Genomic DNA, 27,622 nt, shown 5'->3' with positions numbered 1-27,622 from the left:
ATCTACAGGGAGGGAAAACAGTACACCTCTCTGAACAGTGTCTGTACGATCAATATTGATCGTAAACAAATTAAGCAACTGACAGAATCTATGGATGGAAGGCTTTTGAGTGTCATCGTAAAGAAAGGTGGCTATATTAGTCACTGATTTGTGTTTGGTTTTGTTTTTGAACGGCAGAAATGTTAATTTCTAAATTGTGTTATATTGGTTTACCTGGGGCGGCATGGTGGCACAGCAGGTAGTGTCGCATTCACACAGCTCCAGGGGCCTGGGGGTTGTGGGTTCGATTCCCGCTCCGGGTGTCTGTCTGTGAGGAGTGTGGTGTGTTCTCCCTGTGTCTGCGTGGGCTTCCTCCGGGTGACTGTCTGTGAGGAGTGTGGTGTGTTCTCCCTGTGTCTGTGTGGGTTTCCTCCGGGTGACTGTCTGTGAGGAGTGTGGTGTGTTCTCCCTGTGTCTGTGTGGGTTTCCTCCGGGTGACTGTCTGTGAGGAGTGTGGTGTGTTCTCTCTGTGTCTGCGTGGGTTTCCTCCGGGTGACTGTCTGTGAGGAGTGTGGTGTTTTCTCCCTGTGTCTGCGTGGGTTTCCTCCGGGTGACTGTCTGTGAGGAGTGTGGTGTGTTCTCCCTGTGTCTGCGTGGGCTTCCTCCGGGTGACTGTCTGTGAGGAGTGTGGTGTGTTCTCCCTGTGTCTGTGTGGGTTTCCTCCGGGTGACTGTCTGTGAGGAGTGTGGTGTGTTCTCCCTGTGTCTACGTGGGTTTCCTCCGGGTGACTGTCTGTGAGGAGTGTGGTGTGTTCTCCCTGTGTCTGCGTGGGTTTCCTCCGGGTGACTGTCTGTGAGGAGTGTGGTGTGTTCTCCCTGTGTCTGCGTGGGTTTCCTCCGGGTGCTCCGGTTTCCTCCCACAGTCCAAAAACACACATTGGTACGTGGATTGGCAACTCAAAAGTGTCCGCGACCCTGAACTGGATAAGCGGTTACAGATAATGAATGAATGAATGAATGAATGAATGGTTTACCTGGTGAAAATAAACAAGTGAGATGGGTTTAAATTTGGTTTTTATTAAGTTGTCTAATAATTCTGCACAGTCCCACTCCAACTTCCAAAAATATTAAGCTTTGATATTTATGAGTCTTTTGGGGTTGATTGAGAACAAAGTTGTTGTTCAATAATAAAAAGAATCCTCTCAAATACAACTTGCCTAATAATTCTGCACACACTGTAGAAACAAGGTTAATTTTTAGAAAAAAATGTAATTCCTTGTAATGTATTCATTGTAATTGCTTGTAATTTTATACAATCACCGCACTTATTGAGATGTATTTTTTCAGTTATGCCTGTATGTATTCCCCACTGTAACCAAATTATTAGTGATTTTAATCTTGTGGCTAATCGGCGTATACAGCGCGGTATATTAACATTAATACTGACATTTGTACTACAATATATACATAATATTGCATCACTCAAATCGCACCGATGAAATTGCCCAATCATTAAGGACGTTATTTAAGATCCCGCCTCCGATTGTCACAGCAACCAATCAGTGAATCGGACGAGTTTTCGCTTTTTAATGAACCAATCGTGTGCTGCTGCATCAGTGCCGGTACCGCGCGTGCGCACTGCGCTTTGAGACCTCGCGGATTGGAAAGGGCTTGACGTTCCTTTCAGAATCGGCGTCCCTTTAATCAATACCACAGCGTTGCGCCTTTTCGTGCGGGTCGGTCCACCTTAGACAGAAACAGAGGACCCGACGGACACAGAACATGGAGAAAATCTCCCTGAGTGAGTGAGATTTTTGTTTCTCTTTCGCTGCCACTGCACCGGGGTTGCATCATCTAACATTACACACACACATCAGGGGCCTTAGTCATAAACTGTGCTTGAGATCTACCTCAATATTGTTTTTCATTTTCATTTTTTACATGTACGTAAATATTATTTATTAAATCTGCATTTTCCTGAAATATATTCAAAGGCCTATAGCACACTGTCGTGGTTGCGGTTATGACACCACTCTCTTATTCTCACAGCTGGAGCACACACACTCCCTCTGTCTGCTTCATTAGAAACATTCATTCATTCATTGTCTGTAACCGCTTTTCCAGTTCAGGGTCGCAGTGTGTCCGAAAACCCAACCCGGAATCACTGAGCGCAATGCAGGAACACACCCTGGAGGAGGGGCCAGCCTTTAGCAGGGCGACACACACTCACACATTCACTCACACCTATGGACACTTTTGAGTCACCAATCCACCTACCAATGTGTGTTTTTGGACTGTGGGAGGAAACCGGAGCACCCACCCACACTCCTCACAGACAGTCACCCGGAGGAAACCCACGCAGACACAGAGAGAACACACCACACTCCTCACAGACAGTCACCTGGAGGAAACCCACGCAGACACAGGGAGAACACACCACACTCCTCAGACAGTCACCCAGAGGAAACCCACGCAGACACAGGGAGAACACACCACACTCCTCACAGACAGTCACCCGGAGGAAACCCACGCAGACACAGAGAGAACACATCAAACACCTCACAGACAATCACCCGGAGGAAACCCACACAGACACAGGGAGAACACACCACACTCCTCACAGACAGTCACCCGGAGGAAACCCACGCAGACACAGGGAGAACACACCACACTCCTCAGACAGTCACCCGGAGGAAACCCACGCAGACACAGGGAGAACACACCACACTCCTCAGACAGTCACCCGGAGGAAACCCACACAGACACAGGGAGAACACACCACACTCCTCACAGACAGTCACCCGGAGGAAACCCACGCAGACACAGGGAGAACACACCACACTCCTCAGACAATCACCCGGAGGAAACCCACACAGACACAGGGAAAACACACCACACTCCTCAGACAGTCACCTGGAGGAAACCCACGCAGACACAGGGAGAACACACCACACTCCTCAGACAGTCACCCGGAGGAAACCCACGCAGACACAGGGAGAACACACCACACTCCTCACAGACAATCACCCAGAGGAAACCCACGCAGACACAGGGAGAACACACCACACTCCTCACAGACAGTCACCCGGAGGAAACCCACACAGACACAGAGAGAACACACCACACTCCTCACAGACAGTCACCTGGAGGAAACCCACACAGACACAGGGAGAACACACCACACTCCTCAGACAGTCACCCAGAGGAAACCCACGCAGACACAGGGAGAACACACCACACTCCTCACAGACAGTCACCTGGAGGAAACCCACGCAGACACAGGGAGAACACACCACACTCCTCACAGACAGTCACCCGGAGGAAACCCACGCAGACACAGAGAGAACACATCAAACACCTCACAGACAATCACCCGGAGGAAACCCACACAGACACAGGGAAAACACACCACACTCCTCAGACAGTCACCCGGAGGAAACCCACGCAGACACAGGGAAAACACACCACACTCCTCAGACAGTCACCCGGAGGAAACCCACGCAGACACAGGGAGAACACACCACACTCCTCACAGACAATCACCCAGGGGAAACCCACGCAGACACAGGGAGAACACACCACACTCCTCACAGACAGTCACCCGGAGGAAACCCACGCAGACACAGGGAGAACACGCCACACTCCTCACAGACAGTCACCCGGAGGAAACCCACGCAGACACAGGGAGAACACGCCACACTCCTCACAGACAGTCACCCGGAGGAAACCCACGCAGACACAGGGAGAACACACCACACTCCTCACAGACAGTCACTCGGAGGAAACCCACGCAGACACAGGGAAAACACACCACACTCCTCACAGACAGTCACCCGGAGCGGGGCTCGATCCCACAACATGTTTTGCCACTTTTCTGGGATTCCGGGTGGGCTCTGGAATATATATATAGTGTGTGTGTGTGTGTGTGTGTGTGTGTGTGTGTGCTGGCTAAAGGACTGACAATTCTCTAGTTAGTGTTGACACCTTTATAAACTCTCATCAATTTAAAATCAAAACCAACCAAAAAGTGTTTTACATTCTCTGCTTCACTGTACTCAGTTAAACAGGACTATCTGCATTCTCTGTAATGAAAACATGGGCGCGGTAGAATATAGCCACTAATAAAACGTATTGCAATAACGCAGCTCCTTGGACGTGAGCAGGCCTGAGCTCTAGTTCTCATCCGAGTTTTATATTCCCTTGTTTAGAGGAGCTGTACGTCTCTGACAAGCAGGGCAGCGATCAGGATGGAGATGGGACGGAGCAGAACCCTTTCAAAACTCCACTGAGGGTAAAGTCATTCATTTACGGCCTGAAGTTTTCATACGACCCTTATTCTGGTATTTTACCCGTCTCTGTGTGTTTGTGATTTCCGAGCTGTCGTTTTAAAGCTGCAGCATTGATGGTAATTTGTTAAAAATGATGTTCTAATGTTCTCTTGTAGGCTCTTCAGTTCGCTGGGAAGGAACCGTTGCCAACCATCTACGTGGATTCTCAGAAGGAGGGAGAGGTGAAACAAACGGCCCTGTTTTTTTGGTGATTCTTTTATTGAAAGGCAGAACCCAGCAGTCACCGATCTGATTTTCCTTCTTCTTTCTCCCTGCTCTGTGACAGCGCTGGGCTGTGATCTCCAAGACCCAGATGAAGAACACCAAGAAGCTCTTCAACAGGGAAAATATGAAGACTGACGCCAAAGACAAGAAAGAGGTGCCTATGTGGTCAGCTGTGGTGCTGCTTTTGTCCTGGCGTTTGTGTTTGGTGTGGGGTAAGAGTGTTCTTGCCCTGTTCTTGTACAGGCTGAGGATGCGGAGAGACGAGAGAAGAATCTGGAGGAGGCCAAAAAGGTTGTTATCGAGAACGATCCAAGTCTTCCTGAACCCAAACAGGTAGTTTCTACAAGGAGTTTTGATTCTCTTTTTGGGGTTTTGATGATGTTTTTGAGGCTACGCTGTACACAATCACGACAAACATATGATATTTATCTTGAGATTTACAGCTTTTTAGTGATATAAAATGTGGTCATGTATTATTTTATAGTATAGACTACACACATCTAAACAACAGAAAGATGTACTTTGTCTATAAAAGACACTCTTCCCTCTGTCTTTGACATTTAGTATTGAGCAACAAACAGGATTTTCTTGTTTATTCAACATCGAAATCTCTACAGGTGTTGTGTCTAAATGCGAAAGGAACAGGATCTCTGAGATTCTTGGTAACGTTTCTGTTGAAATTTCAACACTATCGGTTGTTAAATGCCAACAAATTTAAGAATGAACATCTTTCCAAAGCCCTAAAATGAACTCCCCCCGAGCATACCCTGAATCATTGGGTGCAAGGCGGGAACACACTTTGAAGGGGGTGCCAGTCCTTCACAGGGCGACAAACACTCACACCTATGGACACTTTTAGTCGCCAATCCACCTACCAACATGTGTTTTTGGACCGTGGGAGGAAACCGGAGCACCCGGAGGAGACCGTCCTCCTCACAGACAGTCACCCGGAGGAAACCCACACAGACACAGGGAGAACACACCACACTCCTCACAGACAGTCACTCGGAGGAAACCCACGCAGACACAGGGAGAACACACCACACGCCTCACGGACAGTCACCCGGAGGAAACCCACGCAGACACAGAGAGAACACACCACACTCCTCACAGACAGTCACCCGGAGGAAACCCACACAGACACAGGGAGAACACACCACACTCCTCACATACAGTCACGCGGAGGAAACCCACACAGACACAGGGAGAACACACCACACTCCTCACAGACAGTCACCCGGAGGAAACCCACACAGACACAGGGAGAACACACCACACTCCTCACAGACAGTCACCCGGAGGAAACCCACGCAGACACAGGGAGAACACAGCAAACTTCTCACAGACAGTCACCCGGAGGAAACCCACACAGACACAGGGAGAACACACGACACTCCTCACAGACAGTCACCCGGAGGAAACCACCACAGACACAGAGAGAACACACCACACTCCTCACAGACAGTCACCCGGAGGAAACCCACGCAAACACAGGGAGAACACAACACACTCCTCACAGACAGTCACCCGGAGGAAAGTAGTTGATTATAAGGATGGGTTTGATACTAATGTGCTGTTTTTTTCTGTCTCTCTCAGGTTAAGATCTATCAGCTGGAGCCTCTGAGGGAACACAGGGTGAAAGTGTTTGGCTGGGTCCACAGGTTGCGCCGGCAAGGTACAGATTTGTCCCTCCTGAAATGCTCATAACGCACGGTACAAATATTTGTTATAACTTCCTTATTATAAACAAGGCACACAAACTAACACAGTCTGCGTTGGGTGACGTCTCGGTTCTTACCAACTTATGAATGTAGTAAACTCAGTTGTCTGAACCTGACCTGTAATATATCTTGCTGAACAATACTGCTGTTGATGGTGATTGGAAATTCTGCCTGCCCAGCTTTTACCTTTATTTACTATTGTGTTACTATTGTTTCAGGGAAGAATCTTCTCTTCGTCGTGCTGAGAGATGGAACAGGCTTCCTGCAGTGTGTCCTCACTGACAAACTGGTATTAAATTTAAAAAAAATATTAGTTTTATTTCTTTCTTTCTTTGTTGTGCATTCTGCAGTGTGAACCCGTACCCCAGTCACAGCTTGATTTTAGTATTAGTCTGTGTCATCTCTAACAGCGTGTGATATGGTCCACTACTAGTGTGGTGTGCCTTTTCTGTTTCTTTTGTGTATGAGACGGCGAGGGCTAATTCTTTTTCTTCACCTGGTCTCCTCAGTGTCAGTGCTACAACGGGCTGGTTCTGTCCACCGAGAGCACTGTGGCTCTGTACGGAACAGTGAAACAGGTTCCTGAGGGAAAGCAGGTAAACATCCTCTTCACAGTTCCAAGCCCGAATTGCAGTTAAAGGAATGCTAGGTACGTTTTGGTGTTTTTGGGCAAACCTAGGAAGCCTCCCGTACCCTCTTCCCTGAGCAGTGCAGAGCCTAGAGCAGCAAGGAAGGAGGCTCAGGTCTCCCTGTTACAGGACAGTTAAAGATTTAAAAAAATGTGTTTAAAGAAAGGTGACAACACAAAGGCATAGCAGATATAAAAAGTGTGTAGTTGCTTTCCAAACCAGGACAGACGATGTTGGGCACAATAAAGAACTGCTGTGACTGTGTCTGTTCTTGAACAGGCTCCAGGAGGCCATGAGCTGCACTGTGATTACTGGGAGCTGGTCGGCCTGGCTCCAGCAGGTGGCGCCGATAACCTGCTGAACGAGGAGTCGGACGTGGACGTGCAGCTGAACAACAGGCACATGATGATCCGTGGGGAAAACGTGTCCAAAATCCTCCGCGTGCGCTCCACCGTCACTCAGTGCTTCAGGGACCACTTCTTCAGCCGCGGATACTACGAGGTTAGCCTTTTTTTTATATATATATATATATTTTAACCACCACCACACAGCCCCCACATCTCTCGGCTTCTAAATCTGTTATTTATGCTAAGACTTGTTTGATATTCTGTGTCTGTGTGTGTGTGTGTTGTGCAGATAACTCCACCCACTCTGGTGCAGACCCAAGTGGAAGGTGGCTCCACTCTCTTCAAGTTGGATTATTTCGGAGAGCAGGCGTATCTGACTCAGTCCTCTCAGCTCTACCTGGAGACCTGCATCCCGGCGCTGGGAGACACTTTCTGTATCGCTCAGTCGTACCGTGCTGAGCAGTCGCGCACTCGCAGACACCTCTCGGAGTGAGTAACATACAAAAATCAGTCAGGACTGAACTGTAACATTGTGTAATTCTCTTGTTTGGTCCAGAAGAAGGAAACCGAACTGCAAGTCTGAACACACTCTAAGAAATTTGTAGAGGAAAGGAATATGGGATTCAGGAATTTGAATCGTAACTCTCGTGACTTTTCAGGTACACCCACATCGAGGCAGAGTGCCCCTTCATGACCTACGAGGACCTGCTGAACAGGCTGGAGGATCTGGTGTGTGATGTGGTGGACCGTGTCCTGAAGTCCCCTGCTGCTGCCCTGCTCTATGACATCAACCCTGTATGACCTCTGACATTACACCCATCACTTATTCACTGCTTGCGTACTGTACTGTACTGTAGCTTGATTCATTGTGAGTGCGCAGTGTGTATCATCTGCAGGGGGTTGTAAAATATTCTGTTGTACATAAATATTTAATTAATAGTGGTTTGTATATTTGCAGGGACCTCAGATGTACTGAGTACTGAGTCCAGTATTATTTGAGATTATCGTCCAATCCCTAGTTTTAGCGGTTAATAAATACGTCTTTATGTTAATTCAAGTAGCTATTGATTTAACAAATCCATACGATCAAGGAGAACATCTGGAATCACACTTCACACTCGCTCACAACATGGCTACTACTTTGTAGAACAAAAATTCATTTTACTGTATTTATGTTTTTGTGTTTATATATAAATTTATACAAGCACCAGATAAATATATCATTCATTCATTGTCTGTAAGCGCTTATCCAGTTCAGGGTCGCGGTGGGTCCAGAATCATTGGGTGCAAGGCAGGAACACACCCTGGAGGGGGCGCCAGTCCTTCACAGGGCGACACACACTCACCTACAGACACGTTTGAGTCACCAATCCACCTACCAACGTAGTTTTGGAGTGTGGGAGGAAACCCACGCAAACACAGGGAGAACACACCACACTCCTCACAGACAGTCACCCGGAGGAAACCCACACAGACACAGAGAGAACACACCAAACTCCTCACGGACAGTCACCCGGAGGAAACCCACGTAGACACAGAGAACACACCACACTCCTCACAGACAGTCACCCGGAGGAAACCCACGCAGACACAGGGAGAACACACCAAACTCCTCACGGACAGTCACCCGGAGGAAACCCACGTAGACACAGAGAACACACCACACTCCTCACAGACAGTCACCCGGAGGAAACCCACGCAGACACAGAGAGAACACACCACACTCCTCACAGACAGTCACCCGGAGGAAACCCTCGCAGACACAGAGAGAACACACTACACTCCTCACAGACAGTCACCCGGAGGAAACCCTCGCAGACACAGAGAGAACACACCACACTCCTCACAGACAGTCACCCGGAGGAAACCCACGCAGACACAGAGAGAACACACCACACTCCTCACAGACAGTCACCCGGAGGAAACCCTCGCAGACACAGAGAGAACACACCACACTCCTCACAGACAGTCACCCGGAGGAAACCCTCGCAGACACAGAGAGAACACACTACACTCCTCACAGACAGTCACCCGGAGGAAACCCACGCAGACACAGGGAGAACACACCACACTCCTCACAGACAGTCACCCGGAGGAAACCCACGCAGACACAGGGAGAACACACCACACTCCTCACAGACAGTCACCCGGAGGAAACCCTCGCAGACACAGAGAGAACACACCACACTCCTCACAGACAGTCACCCAATGAGAAAATAAATTTTAGGTGCCTAAGGGTTTTGCACAGTACAGAATTCTAGAGATTTTTTTGTTTGTTTGGGTTGTTAATAATTTGAATTTGAATATGAAACTCAGCTCAGCTTTTTGTTTGTAGGACTTCAAGCCCCCTAAGAGGCCTTTCAAGAGGATGAACTACACTGAAGCTATTGAGTGGCTGAAGGAGCATGACATTAAAAAAGATGACGGGACCTACTACGAGTTTGGGGAGGTATGGCTTCTTTTTAGAATAAATAATAATGCCATGCCTCTGAGATCGGTGGTGTTAATGGGTTAGTTTCCTAGTTAGTTAGACGCTACTATTTAGGATTGCTTTGCACTGGATGGTTTTCTTGATGATTTGAATTCAACTGTAATGTCCAAAGTAATTCATTCTTTGAGTTATTTTCCTTCAGGATATCCCCGAAGCCCCGGAGAGGCTGATGACCGACACCATTAACGAGACCATCCTTTTGTGTCGTTTCCCTGCTGAGATCAAATCCTTCTACATGCAGCGCTGCCCTGAGGACCGCCGCCTCACAGAGTCGGTCAGTACCATATTCAAACGTGTGTATTTAACCCGAGTCTGTTTCTTATCACACAGCTGAGCCATAATAGTAGGAAGAATCCACTGAAGGATGTGTGGTGATCCCACATAGACACCAGTGTTGAGCATTTGTCTGTTTTCATTCAGGTTGATGTGCTAATGCCTAACGTTGGAGAAATTGTGGGAGGGTCCATGCGTATCTGGGATGCTGAGGAGCTCCTGGACGGCTACAAGAGAGAAGGCATTGACCCCACTCCCTACTACTGGTACACTGACCAGGTACGTTCAGGCCCCTACGTGCTGTACATGTATGAGACTCTTTTTCTGGTTTTGTGCTGCATTTTTGCTTCTTTTACTTTGAGAGTATAGGTGCAGTATTTTGTATATAGCTTTGAAGGAAACAACAACTAGTTTCTTGGCTGTTTCGACAAGAGTTTGGTGTTCAAGCCACTTTTAAGCCCTAGTTACGGGAATCTGAGCTGTAGAGAGTAACAGACACACAGCACCATCTAGAGGACTGATCTAGAGTTGCAGCTGATGAGTTTCCAGATCTTTGCTGAAAAATGAAACATGGTTCTGTAACATGCTTCTGGTGGCTCTGTGTTTCAGAGGAAGTTTGGGACGTGTCCACACGGAGGGTACGGTCTCGGTCTGGAGCGCTTCCTCACCTGGTTACTCAACAGGCACCACATCCGCGACGTGTGTCTTTACCCACGCTTCATCCAGCGCTGTCGACCCTAAACAAACATGTGAACAAACACGTACTCAAACAGTCACACGCTCGCTTAAATCCCATTCAGGAAACCTGTACATCACTGGAACAAGTTAAAGAAAACATTGCCTGCTAACTTACGTCCAGAGAATCCGAGTCAGATAAGCGCTGATCTTTATTTTTAAAATATAACCTCAATGGAATGTAACAACGTCAACATACTGGATATGCGCAGTTATTTAAAGTATGTTTATGGGCCTCTAATCTGTATGTAATACTGTGTCACCTGCAATGTTTGTCTGAAAAAAATGTAGGGGAGCGAACTTACATCACTTAGACTAATAGGAAGCAGCTCTTCATTTATCTGTATTCAAAGTTACAGTCAGAGTGCACTATAAACATATTGCATAAGTCCATTGTTCAGAATGAGTCTGGACTTAATAAACATGTGTAATGCTGTGGAAGCGGTGTCTTTCATTTTCATGGGTAATTCTGTGCTGTAATCTGTGGGGGGTACAAGTTCTACTTTTTACTTTAAGGAGTAACACGAACCCTGTCTTGAAGGTCGTAATGTTTTGGAGTATAAATAACAATCTTGGATCAGCTTTCTTCACAGTTTATGGTGTCGGTATCAACGGTATAGATTTTTTTCATTCATTATCTGTAACCCTTATCCAGTTCGGAGTCGCGGTGGGTCCAGAGCCTACCTGGAATCATTGGGCGCAAGGCGGGAATACACCCTGGAGGGGGCGCCAGTCCTTCACAGGGCAACACAGACACACACACACATTCACTCTTTTTGAGTTGCCAATCCACAATGTGTGTTTTTGGACTGTGGGAGGAAACCCACGCAGACGCAGGGAGAACACACCCACTCCTCACAGACAGTCACCCGGAGCGGGAATCGAACCCACAACCTCCAGGCCCCTGGAGCTGTGTGACTGTGACACCTACCTGCTGCGCCACCGTGCCGCCCTCAACGGTATAGATGCTGAATTTCAATCCACTGTGGTTTCTGTGAGGCTGTATTAATTTAATCAAATAAAATTATAGATCTATTGAGTAAGCTCTTAAATTAGAACGTTCCAAAACCTCGTTTTCTCAGATAAAGCCTCAGTGTAAGTGATTTATTTGTCACAATTGTTTCACTTTTGGTGTCTGGGGGTTATTATGGTGTCAATATGTATGGGGGTTCGTCTCAAATCAAAGTTGAGTTCACTTCCTAGTGGATTCCCACCTAGGGAATGTAAATGAAGGGCCATTTTGATACCCGTCTGACCTTATGGAACAGCACAATAGGCTTTTTATTGTTGACAAAATTAGGAGATAAAGATTTTTTTTTTTAAATAATGTTTTGGGGCACATGACTTTCCTTAAATAATTAAAGACAAATTTTTGGTGCGGTGCCAATTCAGTTGAACCTCTTCTGATTCTGAGTTGATCACAGTTTTGAAGGGAAGTGTGTTTTTAACTGAATTAATGCTGAAAATAAAATAAAATAAAAATACTGTGTGCGATGATATAAATCGGACTATATCCTGAGTTTTAGCTGGATAAAGGAGTACATTTCTTTTTCCTATAAAAATTTTAGAACATCCAAGACGCAACACTTTTGAGAAACATTGGACATGTAATTTTTTTACCTATACATGGGTTTTTAACTTGCAGTTGTTACTTATTAAAACTTGCTTCATGCTAAGGGTGATTTGACACTATAAATAAAGACTAAATAGATTATTATTGTTGCTAACACTTGCCTTAGCATTTCATTATTATGGCTAGCTATCTCATGATATATGAGGTGCTAAGTCATAAATATGAAATGTTAAGTGTAATCAAACTTGACCACTTGCTTGTCACTTTCTTGATATTTTGTAGCTATAGTACATAGGCTTTTGTGGTTTTGAGAGGCTTTGCTAGGCTGCCATTATAAATAATAAGCTGTTTTTAATGACTTGCCCGTTTAAAAACAAAATTAAAAACATAAGTACAATATAAATACATCTAAAATGCAAAACAAAGTTTAAATGAAGCACCCACTGATAATCTCTACGGAAATTACGACTAGTCGACTATTTTCAAGACAACTAGTCGACTAGTAAAAATGACTGGTCGTGTAACCCCTAGTGTGCACTACATAGGGAACAAGGGCTGTCGATCTGAGATGCATCCCCTCGACTCCTGATTACTCAACGTCAGCCGTGTCGTCACGCGCATGACAGCGGTAGTGTGTCAGGACAGTGCTGTGTGTATAATCTGTGTGCTCTGGTTCTGTGTTTCGCGGGTTTAATTTGAATGATCAGCGGCGTTTTCGTTTAACATGGTCGGGGTGAAGGTCATCGCCAACGATACCGAGTTCCAGCCGGAGCTTGCGGCCGCCGGCTCCAGGCTCGCCATGGTCAAGTTCACCATGGCCGGGTAAGAACTGCACTCGAGCCCGGGGCTTCGGTCAGGCCTTCGGTGGATGTATCTTAGCGTTGCCGGAACAGAGCAACAAGAACAACTGGGGTTACAGCGGAAACAATAAACTCAGTTTTGGGTTAATTAAATACATGTGGAGCCTTTCTGGCTGTCTGTAATATGTCGTGTGTGTAAGGTATTGGTAAATCTGAAGTTCGCCGGCTTCTATTTCTTCGCATGATCAGTTCCACCTTAAATGGCGCATCAGTTTAATGGGGGCATTTAAGGTGGAGTGGAGTATTTGAAAAGACTCGCATGACTTAGCAAAACACAAGTGATGAGCTGAAACAGTAACCGGGAAGGAAATAAGTAGATATAAAATGTATGTAATTATTTTATTTTACAAGGTTTTTTGTTAGTTCGTTTATTATAATTAACTCTACACATTATTAGATAGTTGTACTCTACGTTTTGGACTTTAATAAACCCACAAGAGGAGGGCGATATCACCACATTGTATCGTTATTGTGCTACAATTACTTGATAAAATAAATAATCTTTTCTTAAAACTTCATAAATTAAAAACTATGACTGACTGTGTGTTTAATTACAAAGAGAGCAGTTTAAAAACAGTGTTAAATTTTAATTGTTATTTCACACAAACGTCTGTTGCTGTATTTAAATGTGGCATATTGTGGAAAAATGGTGCAATATTTACTGCATATTGTAAAGTAGCCTAAAGCAGTAAAAATAATTTTTAAAAAATCATATTAGGTATTAAAAGTATACCAAATAATGGGGAAATATTTATATACTCATACAAGCGTGTCACCAAACAAGGTTTATCATCAACACGACATGCTGCCTACCTCTGCATTAATGTCTGACCTTCGTTATGACCCGTCTGTTTTGGTCGTTTCCTCAACAGGTGTAGGCCGTGTTTGAGAATAGCTCCAGCCTTCAACATGCTGAGCAGCAAGTACCCACAGGTGGTCTTTCTAGAGGTGGACGTCCATGTGTGTCAGGTGATTGACTGGACTTGAATTGGATCTTTGCTGCTGGCTTGTTTGTATTACTTAGATCCCATCACATAGCTCTTTTCCACCAATGTTGGACCGGTTCCTCTCCCGTTTGCATACCTAATTTGGAACAGTTTGCCCAGTTTCAACCATAAATTCGTTCCTGAACCTGAAAAGTTAGGTTCTTCAGCGTGATCAGCGATGGAGTGTGGAGCTAAACAAGCTTCAGAAAGATCATAGAGCCTCTAGTAAAGTGTTATGTAATAGACATAGTTTGACTGCCCCCTTTAACAGACTCTTCACATTTCCCCTACATTTCTTCTACCAGGCAACAGCTGCAGCCAACAACATCTCCGCCACACCGACGTTCCTGTTTTTCCGAAATAAAGTGCGAGTGGATCAGTACCAGGGGGCGGACGCTTCAGGTCTGGAGGACAAGATCAAGCAGCACGTAGAGAATGATCCAGGAAGCAACGAGGACTCTGACATTCCTAAAGGATACGTGAGTGTACAGTAAAGAAGACAACCAGTCTCAATAAGATTAAATCAGAAGCAGGTTTGACTTTTAGCTCTTGTGTTTTCTTGGCATTTACAGATGGACCTCATGCCGTTTGTGAATAAAGCTGGATGCGAGTGTCTTAACGAGAGCGATGACTGTGGCTTTGACAACTGCTTAATCAAAGACTCCACCTACCTTGAATCAGACTGTGATGAACAGGTATGATACACTTCGCCCTTTGACTTTAACAAGTTGTTCCTGTTTATGAGGCACCAGTGTGTCCTGAGACTCACTCAAGCTTTCACTTTCACTTTCTTCAATCTGGCAGTACACCTTTAATTGGAGCCTCAGGAAGGTTCAAGGGTTCATACACTCATTTAGGACTGGTCATGCTGGTGTAGCAGAGTCTGTACCTCAGGATTAACACCACCAAAGAATGTCTCTCAGCCAGTGACGCTGTCATTTATTCTGACATTATTCTCTAAATATTCTGACATTATTTCTTGAACTATTCCAACTGTGTTCTCAGAAGTTTCAGACTTTAATCTCCGAGCTGTCGTAGCTCCATTTTCATGATATATTTTGCAGTTATCATTTGTATTTTCTTTTGTAGCCTCAGAATGTTAGCACCCCGGTTGAGAAACGCTGCTGTATAGGACGGTTGTAACTGTTGTATTGCTTGTCTGCTGTTTATAGGCTCTCAAATTTGACACTTGTAGACATTGTGATTCCTGCACTCCTGTTTCCCAACGGTGGTCACGCTGAGAAGCTTAGTTTCAGTGTGAGGCTGAAATAAAAGTGAAAGTAAAACTGTCTAGGATTAGATTTCTGTATCTTATCATTCAGAGTTTATGAGACCTCTGCTACCATTTGTGTGGGTCCTAATACACAGCTTATTAAATCATTTTCTCTGTATCTCTGCAGCTCCTCGTTACAATCGCCTTCACTCAGCCTGTAAAACTCTTCTCTATGAAGCTGCAAGCCTCAGACTTGGGTAAGCTGGCCATTCTGTTCTTCTCTGTTTGTTGGTTTTTGTAGTTTAGGAATACATTTTGAGAATAAATAGACGTGGCCTTTCTGCTCCCATGTTTTCTTGTACACCAACAAAACTCCAGCAACAATGCTGTGTCTGATCCACTCCTACCAGCACAACACACACTAACACACCAACACCACATGCGCTGAGAATGACCCACCACCCAAATCAAAGCCTAGCTGTTCTCTGGGGGTCCCGTGGAAGTCCGGATCATTTAAAGTACAGGGTGAGAGCTTGGCTAAAGGAAGTGCAAAATTATGTTTTGCTACTGTTTTGCCTTCTGTGAATTATGAGCCAGTTCAGAGAAGCTGTCCCAACAGGAACACATTTCGATGTCTGCTATTTACACTAATGCTAAATTGCTAAAGCTACAATGTGCTAGTCTTAAAAGCTCACTCAAGTCTGGGTGCTGGGAGACTCGCCTATTGGGGTCAGTGACCATTTCCTGCCGCCGGCTCGGGTTCGTTTCTTTGGTCATGGTTTGTTAGTGGAGGCAAAAAATATTCAAATGCCCGGTTCGTATGTTGGAAAGTTTGTTAGTAGAGGTTCCACTGTGTGTGTGTATATATATATATATATATCTATATCTTTACTTCCTCTTCTCATTCCCTTCCTCCTCTCCTCCTCTGACACTCCTCTCTCTGCTCAGCTCAGGCCCCAAAGTGTGTAAAGATTTTCATTAACCTCCCGCGCTCCATGGACTTTGATGATGCAGAAAGGAGCGAGCCCACACAGATGCTGGACCTGACAGAGGAAGATTACAAAGACGACGGCCTCATTTCTCTCAGATACGTCAAGTTCCAAAATGTCAACAGTGTTACAGTACGTCTCTCTTTACCCCCCCCCCCTTGGGAATTGTGTTATAATTTACTTAATACTCTTTCTTGGGCTGAGCCTAAGCATGGACCACTTTGTGTAGTGTATTCTAACTGCACCTTGGGTAAAGTTATGACTGCAATAAATGTAAAAATACAATTGATTCCTGAGTCCGCACAGGAAGAGAAGTGTGTACCAATCTGTTCTAATCTTTATGTACTAACTCAGCTTGGCACGACTCTACTCGCTTTTCAGTCCCTCGTCTTTGGATCGTTTTCCACCATCCCCTGTCCCCTCCTGCTCCTAGGACACGTATCGCCATCTCAAAACCCTGTCTCTTAAGACCTTGCAGCTTCTCCCAAAACAAGTACTAGTTTTGCTTGTAAGGCTTTACACATCTGGCTCACTGCTGTTGGCGACATGACCTTCACATCACATCAACACCGTACAGCCTCATTTAGAGTTGTATAGACTACAAATGCAAGTTTTAAGCAAAATACTGTCTGTGAACTTTCTGCTGGTCAGACTGCCCTGGATTTCTCAAACACTGTCCAAAAGTTTTTAGACACCCATTAAAAGTAGTAAATGCTGCTACTTCACAGTGAACCCACTTCACACACAGTCTGTTAGTAGTGTGCATAGTGTGTACAACCTCAGTCGAAAAGCATAATGTTAAACGGGACGCTCTGGAGCAGTTGCACACGAGCCTAAGCCCAACATGCTCAATGCCAGCCATCGGTTAGACGGGTGTGAAGGGAGAACAGAATAAACGCTATTTTTAAACCAGTTTAAACTACGCTCAATGTAAGGTTAAGGATGGACTATACTTCCCAACGTACGTTCAGTCAAACTTAGGTTCAGCTGGTGCAACCGGCTGCAGGAGTGACGGAGCTCTACTGAGTACCTTTGGGATGAGTTGGAGTGGTGCTCGTGATCCAGAATGAGTCACCCAACCTCACGGTGCTCTCATGGTCCACACAGCAGTCCTAATATTTAGTCTAAAGCCTTCCTAGTGGAGTAGAAACTATCACTAACCCCCAAATACCCTTCGCTTTAGATGATTGCATAGTAACAACATTGTAGGTTGTTGTTATTTTGCTTTAAAGGAACTGTATGTAATATGTTTACCTTAAAATAACAACTTCAAAATCATTGTGATGCTCCACTGAGATTTAACAGGAAAAATGGAGCCTCTCTCTTTGTTACTTCATGTTCAGAACTGCAAAAAGTGCACTGTTTAACTTCTGGAGGAGGGTAGGTCACCATCTTCTCCCTGTTAATTTCTCTACAGTGCTGTAAATATGAATAGTGTGGGCCCCAAGAGCAAATAAATAAATAAATAAACAAACAAACAAACAAAAGGAGAGGGGAATGGGGTGGAGGGTGGGGGGTATATTACATAGTGTTCCTTTAAAAACCTTTTCCTGAATCTGATTGTTCTTACTATTGGAACAACGTCGCCTCCATGTGGTGATGAGTTGAATTAAGGTTCATGTTCATTACAATTAGGCATTTGTTTACTTCTACAGTTAAAATAATAAGGAATTCATGTTCTCTCTGTTTGGATGCTTGCAGCTGTTCATTAAGTCAAACCTAGGTGATGAGGAAACGACGAAAGTGAACTACCTGACGTTTATAGGAACCCCAGTGCAGGCCACCAACATGAACGACTTCAAACGGGTACAGCATTTATTTAACAAAGATCATTCTCCACCAACAGCTCGTCATATTCTTTAAAACAGTGGTTTCCAAACGTTCAGCACACCCCTGCACATCTTGTGCTTCCAGACTCCACAGGAACATGTCTTATACGTTGCTTTATTAAAATGGTACATGGGTTTAGAATGAGATTTGCTCTTTCATGAGGAATTCAGTAATTCTCAAAAAAATCTATAAATATATCAGTCTATAAATCAGGACTGGACCTTTAATTAGAATTAGAATCACTTAATTGGCCACTGTGCACACAGAGGAGTGCTCTCTTTAAGGGTCCAGACATGACTTAATACCGTAATGGCCATACCATAATACCATAATGTCCATAATGACCATACCATAATGTCCATAATGACCATACCATACCATAATGACCTAATACCATAGGCATAGGTTACGTAGGCTGTCCAATTAAAAACATGTATCTGCATCATCTGAACACAGCAGCTGTGTTTTACACTCGGGGGTTGGCCGATACGGTCCAAATTTATATCACGATATGTTTCACGATATGTTTCACGATATAATTTCGGTCGATACGATATGATTCCGATACGAACATTATAAAAACCACAGAAAACTGCCAAGAAAAAAAAAACAAGAAACAGCACATCACAGTCAAACACAAACGTCTTGACTTATGTTATAGTTATTTGTAATTTTAAAGTTAGTTTAAAAAATATTGAACTTCAGTCAGTGACAGGTGATGCAAATAAATTCAAAATATTGAAAATGTGTTTAAAAATGATTGAAACATTTTATATTGCGATATTTATCGATATCGAAATATTGTCCAGGCCTTTTATTACTGTGTGCAACTTTCATGATGAATGGGTTAATAAAAATGCTTCAGAATTACTCTAAATAAAGTCATTTTACATTGTATTCCATTGAAATTTACCCCGTTTCCTGTAACGTTACTATTTTGCGAGATACGTGTTTTTAATCGGACCGTAACGGTGTGTATATAGTTAAAAATAAAGGTTTTATTTGTTGATACATTTGCTGTTAGTTAGAAGTCTACAATGGAAAGTTTATATAAGATATAAATAAATTACAAACAAAATTACAAATAAATTTGTAAAAAATACAAATAAATAAAAATACCAAACACTGAGAGAACGGCAGGAGGAGCTGAGGGTCCCGTGTTAACACTGTTCTATTTCTGTTTTGTGGGAAATGTAGGTTGTAGGGAAGAAGGGGGAGAGCCACTGAGGAGAAGACAACTGGACGAAGACATGGACATACAACACACACACACACATCCAAACACACACATACTGTTAGAGACACACACACTCTCCGTCAGAGAGCTGAGGCTGCCACAAAACGGTGAGAGAGAGAGGAATTGCGTCTTTGACTCAGAGGCAAAGCATTCTCTACCTTTTTATCTCCAGAGAGAACTCCCACAACAAGGAAACCTGTAAATAAAGTCAATCCTTTTTCAAAGGCGAGCTGCTTTGGGAGACTTTGTTTGTGTGTGTGGTTTGTTCCTGTGTTTGTGTGTGTGGGTGTGGGTGGGTGTGGTGAGACCTGCTCTCACTGCAAAACAAAGCCACAGTGTTTCAGATAAACATTAATAATAATGTGTGGTTTTTACAGTAAACATGTTATACATATTTTCATTGTGTGTAGCCAGTGTGTGCTTCTCTTAATCCAGCTGCAGTTCCACCCTCCATCTCAAGATGGCGGCAAAGGCTTACAATTAAGCTCATTCCCGCCATCGCTTTTCTTCATCAGTTCACAAAGAAACATCGCTAGGTCATCTACCGTCCGATTCCTTCTCTTTACCCCTGTTTATATGTCACTTTATAAAACATTCAGAGTTATAACGAGTGAATTAAACGTCCTGCGGGAACTGGTGTTTGTTAGAAAGCCTGTTAATGCCTTTAGACACTTGACTGCGGAATTAAAATACAAGAGTCATATAAAATATTGTGACAGGTCAAAGAAAATCTTAGAAAGTTTCCAAAGTGGTGATTTTATAGGAGGAGAAAAACCTTCTTAACTTTCAGTGTAAGTCAGTGTAAAAAGATTTAATTTATTTTGGAGCATTTCTGTAAACGGTGTCACACGGTCATGTTTGGACGGTCAGAGGAAATCGCAGACACAGGGAGAACACACCACACTCCTCACAGACAGTCACCTGGAGGAAACCCACACAGACACAGGGAGAACACACCACACTCCTCACAGACAGTCACCCGGAGGAAACCCACACAGACACAGGGAGAACACACCACACTCCTCACAGAGAGTCACCCGGAGGAAACCCACGCAGACACAGAGAGAACACACCACACTCCTCACAGACAGTCACCCGGAGGAAACCTACGCAGACACAGGGAGAACACACCACACTCCTCACAGACAGTCACCCGGAGGAAACCCACGCAGACACAGAGAGAACACACCACACTCCTCACAGACAGTCACCCGGAGGAAACCCACGCAGACACAGAGAGAACACACCACACTCCTCACAGATAGTCACCCGGAGGAAACCTACGCAGACACAGGGAGAACACACCACACTCCTCACAGACAGTCACCTGGAGGAAACCTACGCAGACACAGGGAGAACACACCACACTCCTCACAGAGAGGGACCTGAGCTGGGAATGGAACCCGAGAAGCTGGAGATGTGCGACACCAACACTGCTCGAATCCTCAAAGAGAAAGCAGTTAAAAGGTAACTGTAAATCTAGGAATAAATGAACACATTCAATTTCATAATACAAGTCCTTAAGTTGAATGTGTTCTTCAGAGAAATTTGAATTCAATTCAGTTATATTTTAAAACTGTATTTTAGTGGAAAAAACTCACTGCTCTAAATAACTTAAAACTAAATTTCAAACAGAGCTGTGTTCAGACTGAAACACTCCTTATAACTTCACTGGGAAAGGGCGGGGCTACACTGCTATAGATCGAATAGGACATTATTGTGACATCACAAATGAATTAAAGAACCATTTTACACAAAGAAAGAAACGTAACACATGATTCAGCAGTAATTATAAATATAATAAACAAAGCTCTTGAGCTTATTTTCAGTAACAATATTGACGTTTATTATTATGCAACGTTTGCAAGAAATATTGATTGATGTATGACACTAACCCTTAAAAATACAGTATTACACATTAATCTAGAGCTGAGTGTCTTCAGAAAAGATCTCAAATATCTTCAGCATTCTGGTTTTAATATGAAATATTAAACATATTTAATACGTCAGCATTTAAATTGACTTTAAATAATAATAAATACAACAAAAGAGCTGGTGTTTATAATAATAATATATTTATTGCTATTGTTTTTATTATTATTAACACCAGCTCTTTGGTGTATTTATTTATTATATTTATAGTAATAATAACAATTATTATTATTGTTAATTTTCATTATTACTCATCCTCATAACATCAGTAGAAATATGTAAACAAACTATACGAGATGTAAAGGTTGAAAATAATGTATTAATATTTGAATGCAGTGTTTTAAACAATCAGTTTAGGGCCTAATAAAGACATTAAATATGCCTTAATTGAGTTAATAAAGAGGAACATTAGTATACATTATAATAATAATAGTAATAATAATAATAATAATAATAATAATAATAGTAATTGTGATGATGATGGCAGTAGAATAAAGGCCTGTGCAGTGGAAGAGATAAAAGAGAACATAAAGATGAAAAGTGAAGATTATTAAATAACAATAATAACCACAAAACATACTGAGACACATGCAGTGAATATAGACCCTGAATATTCATATTTTATAAAAACTAAATCTATTATACAGCAGTTTTCTAGAGCCTTCACAATACAACATCATTAAATACAAAATAAACATACAATAATTAAATAGATATATAATATTATTATAGAAATAAATAAAATAATGAAACAACAAAGCCATGAACAACTAAAATCGAGAGTTACTAAAAGCAAAGTCTTTGAACAGTTTTTAAACCCGTGCTGAGGCTGAATGTCTAATGTCAGCGTGGAGATTACTCCACGTTTAAGGAGCACACGCTGCAACAGCACCATCCCCTTTGTCTTAGTTTAGTTCTGGGCTTGGCCAGCAGCCCCTGGTCAGAGGATCTTAAGGGTCTCGGCCTCTCAAGTGGCACAGGAGCTCAGAGATGTATTTTATAAGAACTGTAGGTTATAGAACAATACTGAAGTCAATTAGTGGACTAATAATAATAATAATGAATAAGGATAAATGTATTCCCCTTTTTTACTCTTTTTCTGTATCACTCCGCACAATTTTTGTCTTGGAATTATTGTTCTCTCTCTCTCTCTCTCTCTCTCTCTCTCTCTCTCTCTCTCTTTCTTAATATTCCCGCTTTTTCTTCATCTCCTACTGTATTCTCTATTTTATCTCTTCTTTAATATCTCTCCATTTTCACTCACTTTCTTTCATGCTTTTCTTGTTTCTTTTCTATATTTTCTTTTATATTTTTTCTTTTCCATTCAGTCATTCATTCACCAGTTCTCTCTCTCTCTCTCTCTCTCTCTCTCTCTCTCTCTCTCTCTCTCTTTTTCTCTTTCTCTCTCTGGATTCTTCTTTATTTTACTATTTTCTGTCATCTTTCTCCCTTTTTCGTATCGTCATTCTTTCATTTTTTACGGTGCCTGGAACTATCTTCTTTACTCTTTTACATTCGCTCTCTCTTTTATTGTGCATCAGCACTTGCTGTTAATTCATTTGACTTCTCTCTCTCTCTCCCTCTCTCTCTCTCTCCTGGCGCTCTGTATCTGAACTCTGTGCTCCGGCTTTGGCACAGCGATGGCCTGCCTTTGTTACCCAGAGAATGGGACGAATTGGCAGAGGGGCATCTATCTCTCTCTCTCTCTCTCTCTCTCTCTCTCTCTCTCTGTCTCTCTCTCTCTCTCTCTCTCTCTCTCTCTCTCTCTCTCTCTTTCTCTGAAGCCTGTGAAAAGCCCACTGGATGCCATCCACCAGTGATCAGAGCCTCAGACAGCTGCAGTGTTTGAGCACAGTGCTCTGCCCCTGCCCTAAAGACACTGTCAGTGCCAGGCCCAGGGGCAGGAGGCAGTCAGAGCCTCTTTGGAGAGGTCTGTACCAAACATATTAGGAGCCTTCACTAAAGGAGCCCAGGGTCGAGAAATTGTTGAGTGTCAGTAGAAGGGGGGTGTTTCTGATAAAGTGGCCAGTGAGTGTTAGTAGAAGGGGGTGTTTCTGATAAAGTGGCCAGTGAGTGTCAGTAGAGGGGGGTGTTTCTGATAAAGTGGCCAGTGAGTGTCAGTAGAAGGGAGGTGTTTCTGATAAACTGGCCAGTGAGTGTCAGTAGAGGGGAGGTGTTTCTGATAAAGTGGCCAGTGAGTGTCAGTAGAGGGGGGTGTTTCTGATAAAGTGGCCAGTGAGTGTCAGTAGAAGGGGGGTGTTTCTGATAAAGTGGCCAGTGAGTGTCAGTAGAAGGGAGGTGTTTCTGATAAAGTGGCCAGTGAGTGTCAGTAGAGGGGGGTGTTTCTGATAAAGTGGCCAGTGAGTGTCAGTAGAAGGGGGGTGTTTCTGATAAAGTGGCCAGTGAGTGTCAGTAGAAGGGAGGTGTTTCTGATAAAGTGGCCAGTGAGTGTCAGTAGAGGGGGGTGTTTCTGATAAAGTGGCCAGTGAGTGTCAGTAGAAGGGGGGTGTTTCTGATAAAGTGGCCAGTGAGTGTCAGTAGAAGGGAGGTGTTTCTGATAAAGTGGCCAGTGAGTGTCAGTAGAAGGGGGGTGTTTCTGATAAAGTGGCCAGTGAGTGTTAGTAGAAGGGGGTGTTTCTGATAAAGTGGCCAGTGAGTGTCAGTAGAAGGGGGGTGTTTCTGTTAAAGTGGCCAGTGAGTGTCAGTAGAAGGGAGGTGTTTCTGATAAACTGGCCAGTGAGTGTCAGTAGAAGGGGGGTGTTTCTGATAAAGTGGCCAGTGAGTGTCAGTAGAGGGGGGTTTTTCTGATAAAGTGGCCAGTGAGTGTCAGTAGAAGGGGGGTGTTTCTGATAAAGTGGCCAGTGAGTGTTAGTAGAAGGGGGTGTTTCTGATAAAGTGGCCAGTGAGTGTCAGTAGAAGGGGGGTGTTTCTGTTAAAGTGGCCAGTGAGTGTCAGTAGAAGGGGGGTGTTTCTGATAAAGTGGCCAGTGAGTGTCAGTAGAAGGGGGGTGTTTCTGATAAAGTGGCCAGTGAGTGACAGTAGAAGGGGGGTGTTTCTGTTAAAGTGGCCAGTGAGTGTCAGTAGAAGGGGGGTGTTTCTGATAAAGTGGCCAGTGAGTGTCAGTAGAAGGGGGGTGTTTCTGATAAAGTGGCCAGTGTGTGACAGTAGAAGGGGGGTGTTTCTGTTAAAGTGGCCAGTGAGTGTCAGTAGAAGGGGGGTGTTTCTGATAAAGTGGCCAGTGAGTGTCAGTAGAAGGGGGGTGTTTCTGTTAAAGTGGCCAGTGAGTGTCAGTAGAAGGGGGGTGTTTCTGATAAAGTGGCCAGTGAGTGTCAGTAGAAGGGGGGTGTTTCTGATAAAGTGGCCAGTGTGTGACAGTAGAAGGGGGGTGTTTCTGTTAAAGTGGCCAGTGAGTGTCAGTAGAAGGGGGTGTTTCTGATAAAGTGGCCAGTGAGTGTTAGTAGAAGGGGGTGTTTCTGATAAAGTGGCCAGTGAGTGACAGTAGAAGGGGGGTGTTTCTGTTAAAGTGGCCAGTGAGTGTCAGTAGAAGGGGGGTGTTTCTGATAAAGTGGCCAGTGTGTGACAGTAGAAGGGGGGTGTTTCTGATAAAGTGGCCAGTGAGTGTCAGTAGAAGGGGGGTGTTTCTGATAAAGTGGCCAGTGAGTGTCAGTAGAAGGGGGGTGTTTCTGATAAAGTGGCCAGTGAGTGTCAGTAGAAGGGGGGTGTTTCTGATAAAGTGGCCAGTGAGTGACAGTAGAGAAAGGGGGGGTGTTTCTGATAAAGTGGCCAGTGAGTGTCAGTAGAAGGGGGGTGTTTCTGATAAAGTGGCCAGTGAGTGTCAGTAGAAGGGGGGTGTTTCTGATAAAGTGGCCAGTGAGTGTCAGTAGAAGGGGGGTGTTTCTGATAAAGTGGCCAGTGAGTGTCAGTAGAAGGGGGGTGTTTCTGATAAAGTGGCCAGTGAGTGACAGTAGAGAAAGGGGGGGTGTTTCTGATAAAGTGGCCAGTGAGTGTCAGTAGAAGGGGGGTGTTTCTGATAAAGTGACCAGTGAGTGACAGTAGAGAGAGGGGGGGTGTTTCTGATAAAGTGGCCAGTGAGTGTCAGTAGAAGGGGGGTGTTTTGATTAAAGTGGCCATTGTGTGTCAATAGAAAGGTGGTGTTTCTGATAAAGTGGCCAGTGAGTGTCAAGTAAGTGGTGTAAGTGTGTATTTCTAGACTGAGCTGAATGCCAAGCTGCAGTGTAAATGCGGTCCGGGTTGGAGTCAGGGGACGAGGCCTTGTTAGTTACAACGTGTTTTACTTGGTGTTCGTCTTTGTTTCGGGGCGTAGAGATGAAGAAGCGAGATTAGATGTGTGTGAGAGGAGCGTCTTTGTGAACGTTATCCAGGGACTTGAGCAGCGTGCTTGTTACAGCATGTAATTAAAAGCCCATGCTACAAAACTATCACACAACTACTGACACACACACACACATGCAAGGGAAGGTGAAGGGAGATTACTAGCCCTCAGAGAGAACACACTCCTTTATTTCACTAGGCTTTTGTATATAATTATTAAGAAGTAAAAGATCCCACAGCTAACCAGCAGAATGCTTGATGTAATTACACTACTGCTCTCCATGTGGCAGACTGGGGTTCGATGCCCCGCACAGGCACTCACTATTTGTAAAGACACACGTTCAACGAAAACAGAGCAAAAAATATAAGATCTTCATGATGGTGTTCCATTAAGAATCTGTTAGGTGAGATCACGCCACTATGCCCATGTATAGTGAGCCGTCTACAGGCTATTCTTGGCATTACTGGTTGAACCTATTACCTCTAGCCTTAAAACAACAGTACTTTGGCGCCCCCCTCTTGAGAGATTTTACTGTTTATTGCCCCTCCCAACATTGAAAATAAATTTACGCCCCTGGGATTCCAATACAGTGGTCCGTGGTCATGCAGAGGGCCTGTCTTAGCATCCAGCTTGTCCATCCTACAGCTAAATAAATGCGTTTGTATCCCGAGGGATCCTCAGCACGAACAGCGCATGTCACAGCTGGGATACAATCCACCACAGCCATGGATTCCCCTCGAGATGATAAGCAGTGGTCTCTGAAGTGGACCACCGTTTGTGCTGGACCGTGCTGGACAGTAGGGAAGGCTAACTGGTTTCAGAGAGATACGGAATAAACAAACTCCCTCTAGGGTTGGTCTGAACATCAATGTAGGTCACTAGGGAGATGGGCACACACCAGAGTTAGAAAAACGACAGAGTGACACTCTAATAATGTCTGCGCTGTCTGTCCAAATGCTTCTGGACACCGTCTCATATCCAGGGTGTCAAAAATACTCTTTTTGTAATCAGGGGGGTCCTCTATGTTCTGATGTGGGCTTAAATACTTAAAAGTGCAGTTCACAGTTTTAATATAAAAACAAAAAAGATCAAATTCAGAGGATGTTTCCTCATCATTTGTTTACTAAGCCATAGTGTCTGTAATTTAGTAAAAAACAAAGTGTCTCGGTCCGGTATGCTAGGCTTTCTCTCTCTGCTTACAGCAGAGAAACGGCATCTGGAGGTGTTTAGACAACCGTGAGAATCTAAACGTTTAAAAGCATGAAAGCGATGAGGGGGAAACTATTCCTGCGCCACAGGTGGGTAACATCGTCATATTTGTGATGTCATAGTTACATCACTTAAGCTGGCACTGTCTCCAAATTCAGGAGAGTGCTAACGGCATGAAAGTAAACGCAGACTGAAAGAGCTACAAAACTAAACAACTCGAGTTACAAATGAGTTTTTCTGTCGTAATTCAAGCAGTGAAACCTTTCCGCCAACAACAAGCTACAGTTGTGTTTTCCTCAACCATATCATTCCACCTTAAAAAACATAAACAAACCAGAGAAAGCAGCACTTACCCAGAATTAAGCCTCTCTTTCGCATTATGAACTAACAATTTACATTGCTACTGCATACACTGACATGAGGAAGAGCATCAAAAATAATTATATTAGCTACTCAAAACGGCACCAGGAAGAGACACTATGGCCCGCCCAGGACCTGCAGTAACAGCTTCTACTCTCCTGCAAGGTCTTTAAAGCCAGCTGTAGCGTAAGCAGAGGATTTGATTGCAGCCGGCCTTTCTGAGAGCATCAGCGAGGTCTGGAAAAGTTTTGGCGCTTGTGGAGAGTGCTGACTTTATTCGAATGTGGATTTATGATGCTCCACTCTCTTGGCCGTCCACACAGTGGTATGATAAAAATGTTGCCTAAAATAGCCCTGATATATGGCTCAATGT

At 44.1% G+C, this 27,622-nt stretch overlaps 2 protein-coding genes across 2 annotated transcripts; both read left to right on the top strand.

Moving 5' to 3' along the window:
• The first annotated feature begins 1,597 nt into the window (after nt 1-1,597).
• On the top strand, nt 1,598-11,180 carry nars1 (asparaginyl-tRNA synthetase 1). The gene is made up of 15 exons (XM_066645927.1): nt 1,598-1,779; nt 4,187-4,269; nt 4,423-4,488; nt 4,593-4,685; nt 4,775-4,864; nt 6,128-6,206; nt 6,471-6,541; nt 6,762-6,848; nt 7,161-7,382; nt 7,518-7,717; nt 7,888-8,023; nt 9,564-9,677; nt 9,862-9,993; nt 10,140-10,271; nt 10,602-11,180. Exons 1-15 carry the CDS (start codon nt 1,761-1,763, stop codon nt 10,731-10,733), a joined length of 1,656 nt encoding a protein of 551 aa, XP_066502024.1. The 5' UTR covers nt 1,598-1,760; the 3' UTR covers nt 10,734-11,180.
• A 1,714-nt stretch (nt 11,181-12,894) lies between these two features.
• On the top strand, nt 12,895-19,750 carry txnl1 (thioredoxin-like 1). Its single transcript, XM_066645833.1, has 8 exons — nt 12,895-13,122; nt 14,033-14,129; nt 14,452-14,625; nt 14,719-14,841; nt 15,547-15,616; nt 16,308-16,480; nt 18,050-18,154; nt 19,376-19,750. Exons 1-8 carry the CDS (start codon nt 13,025-13,027, stop codon nt 19,403-19,405), a joined length of 870 nt encoding a protein of 289 aa, XP_066501930.1. The 5' UTR covers nt 12,895-13,024; the 3' UTR covers nt 19,406-19,750.
• Nucleotides 19,751-27,622: the final 7,872 nt, after the last annotated feature.

Source organism: Hoplias malabaricus, chromosome 15 (assembly GCF_029633855.1).
Source record: "Hoplias malabaricus isolate fHopMal1 chromosome 15, fHopMal1.hap1, whole genome shotgun sequence".
NCBI classification, from domain to species: Eukaryota; Metazoa; Chordata; class Actinopteri; order Characiformes; family Erythrinidae; genus Hoplias; species Hoplias malabaricus.
This window is presented reverse-complemented; position numbering and strand designations above follow the sequence as displayed.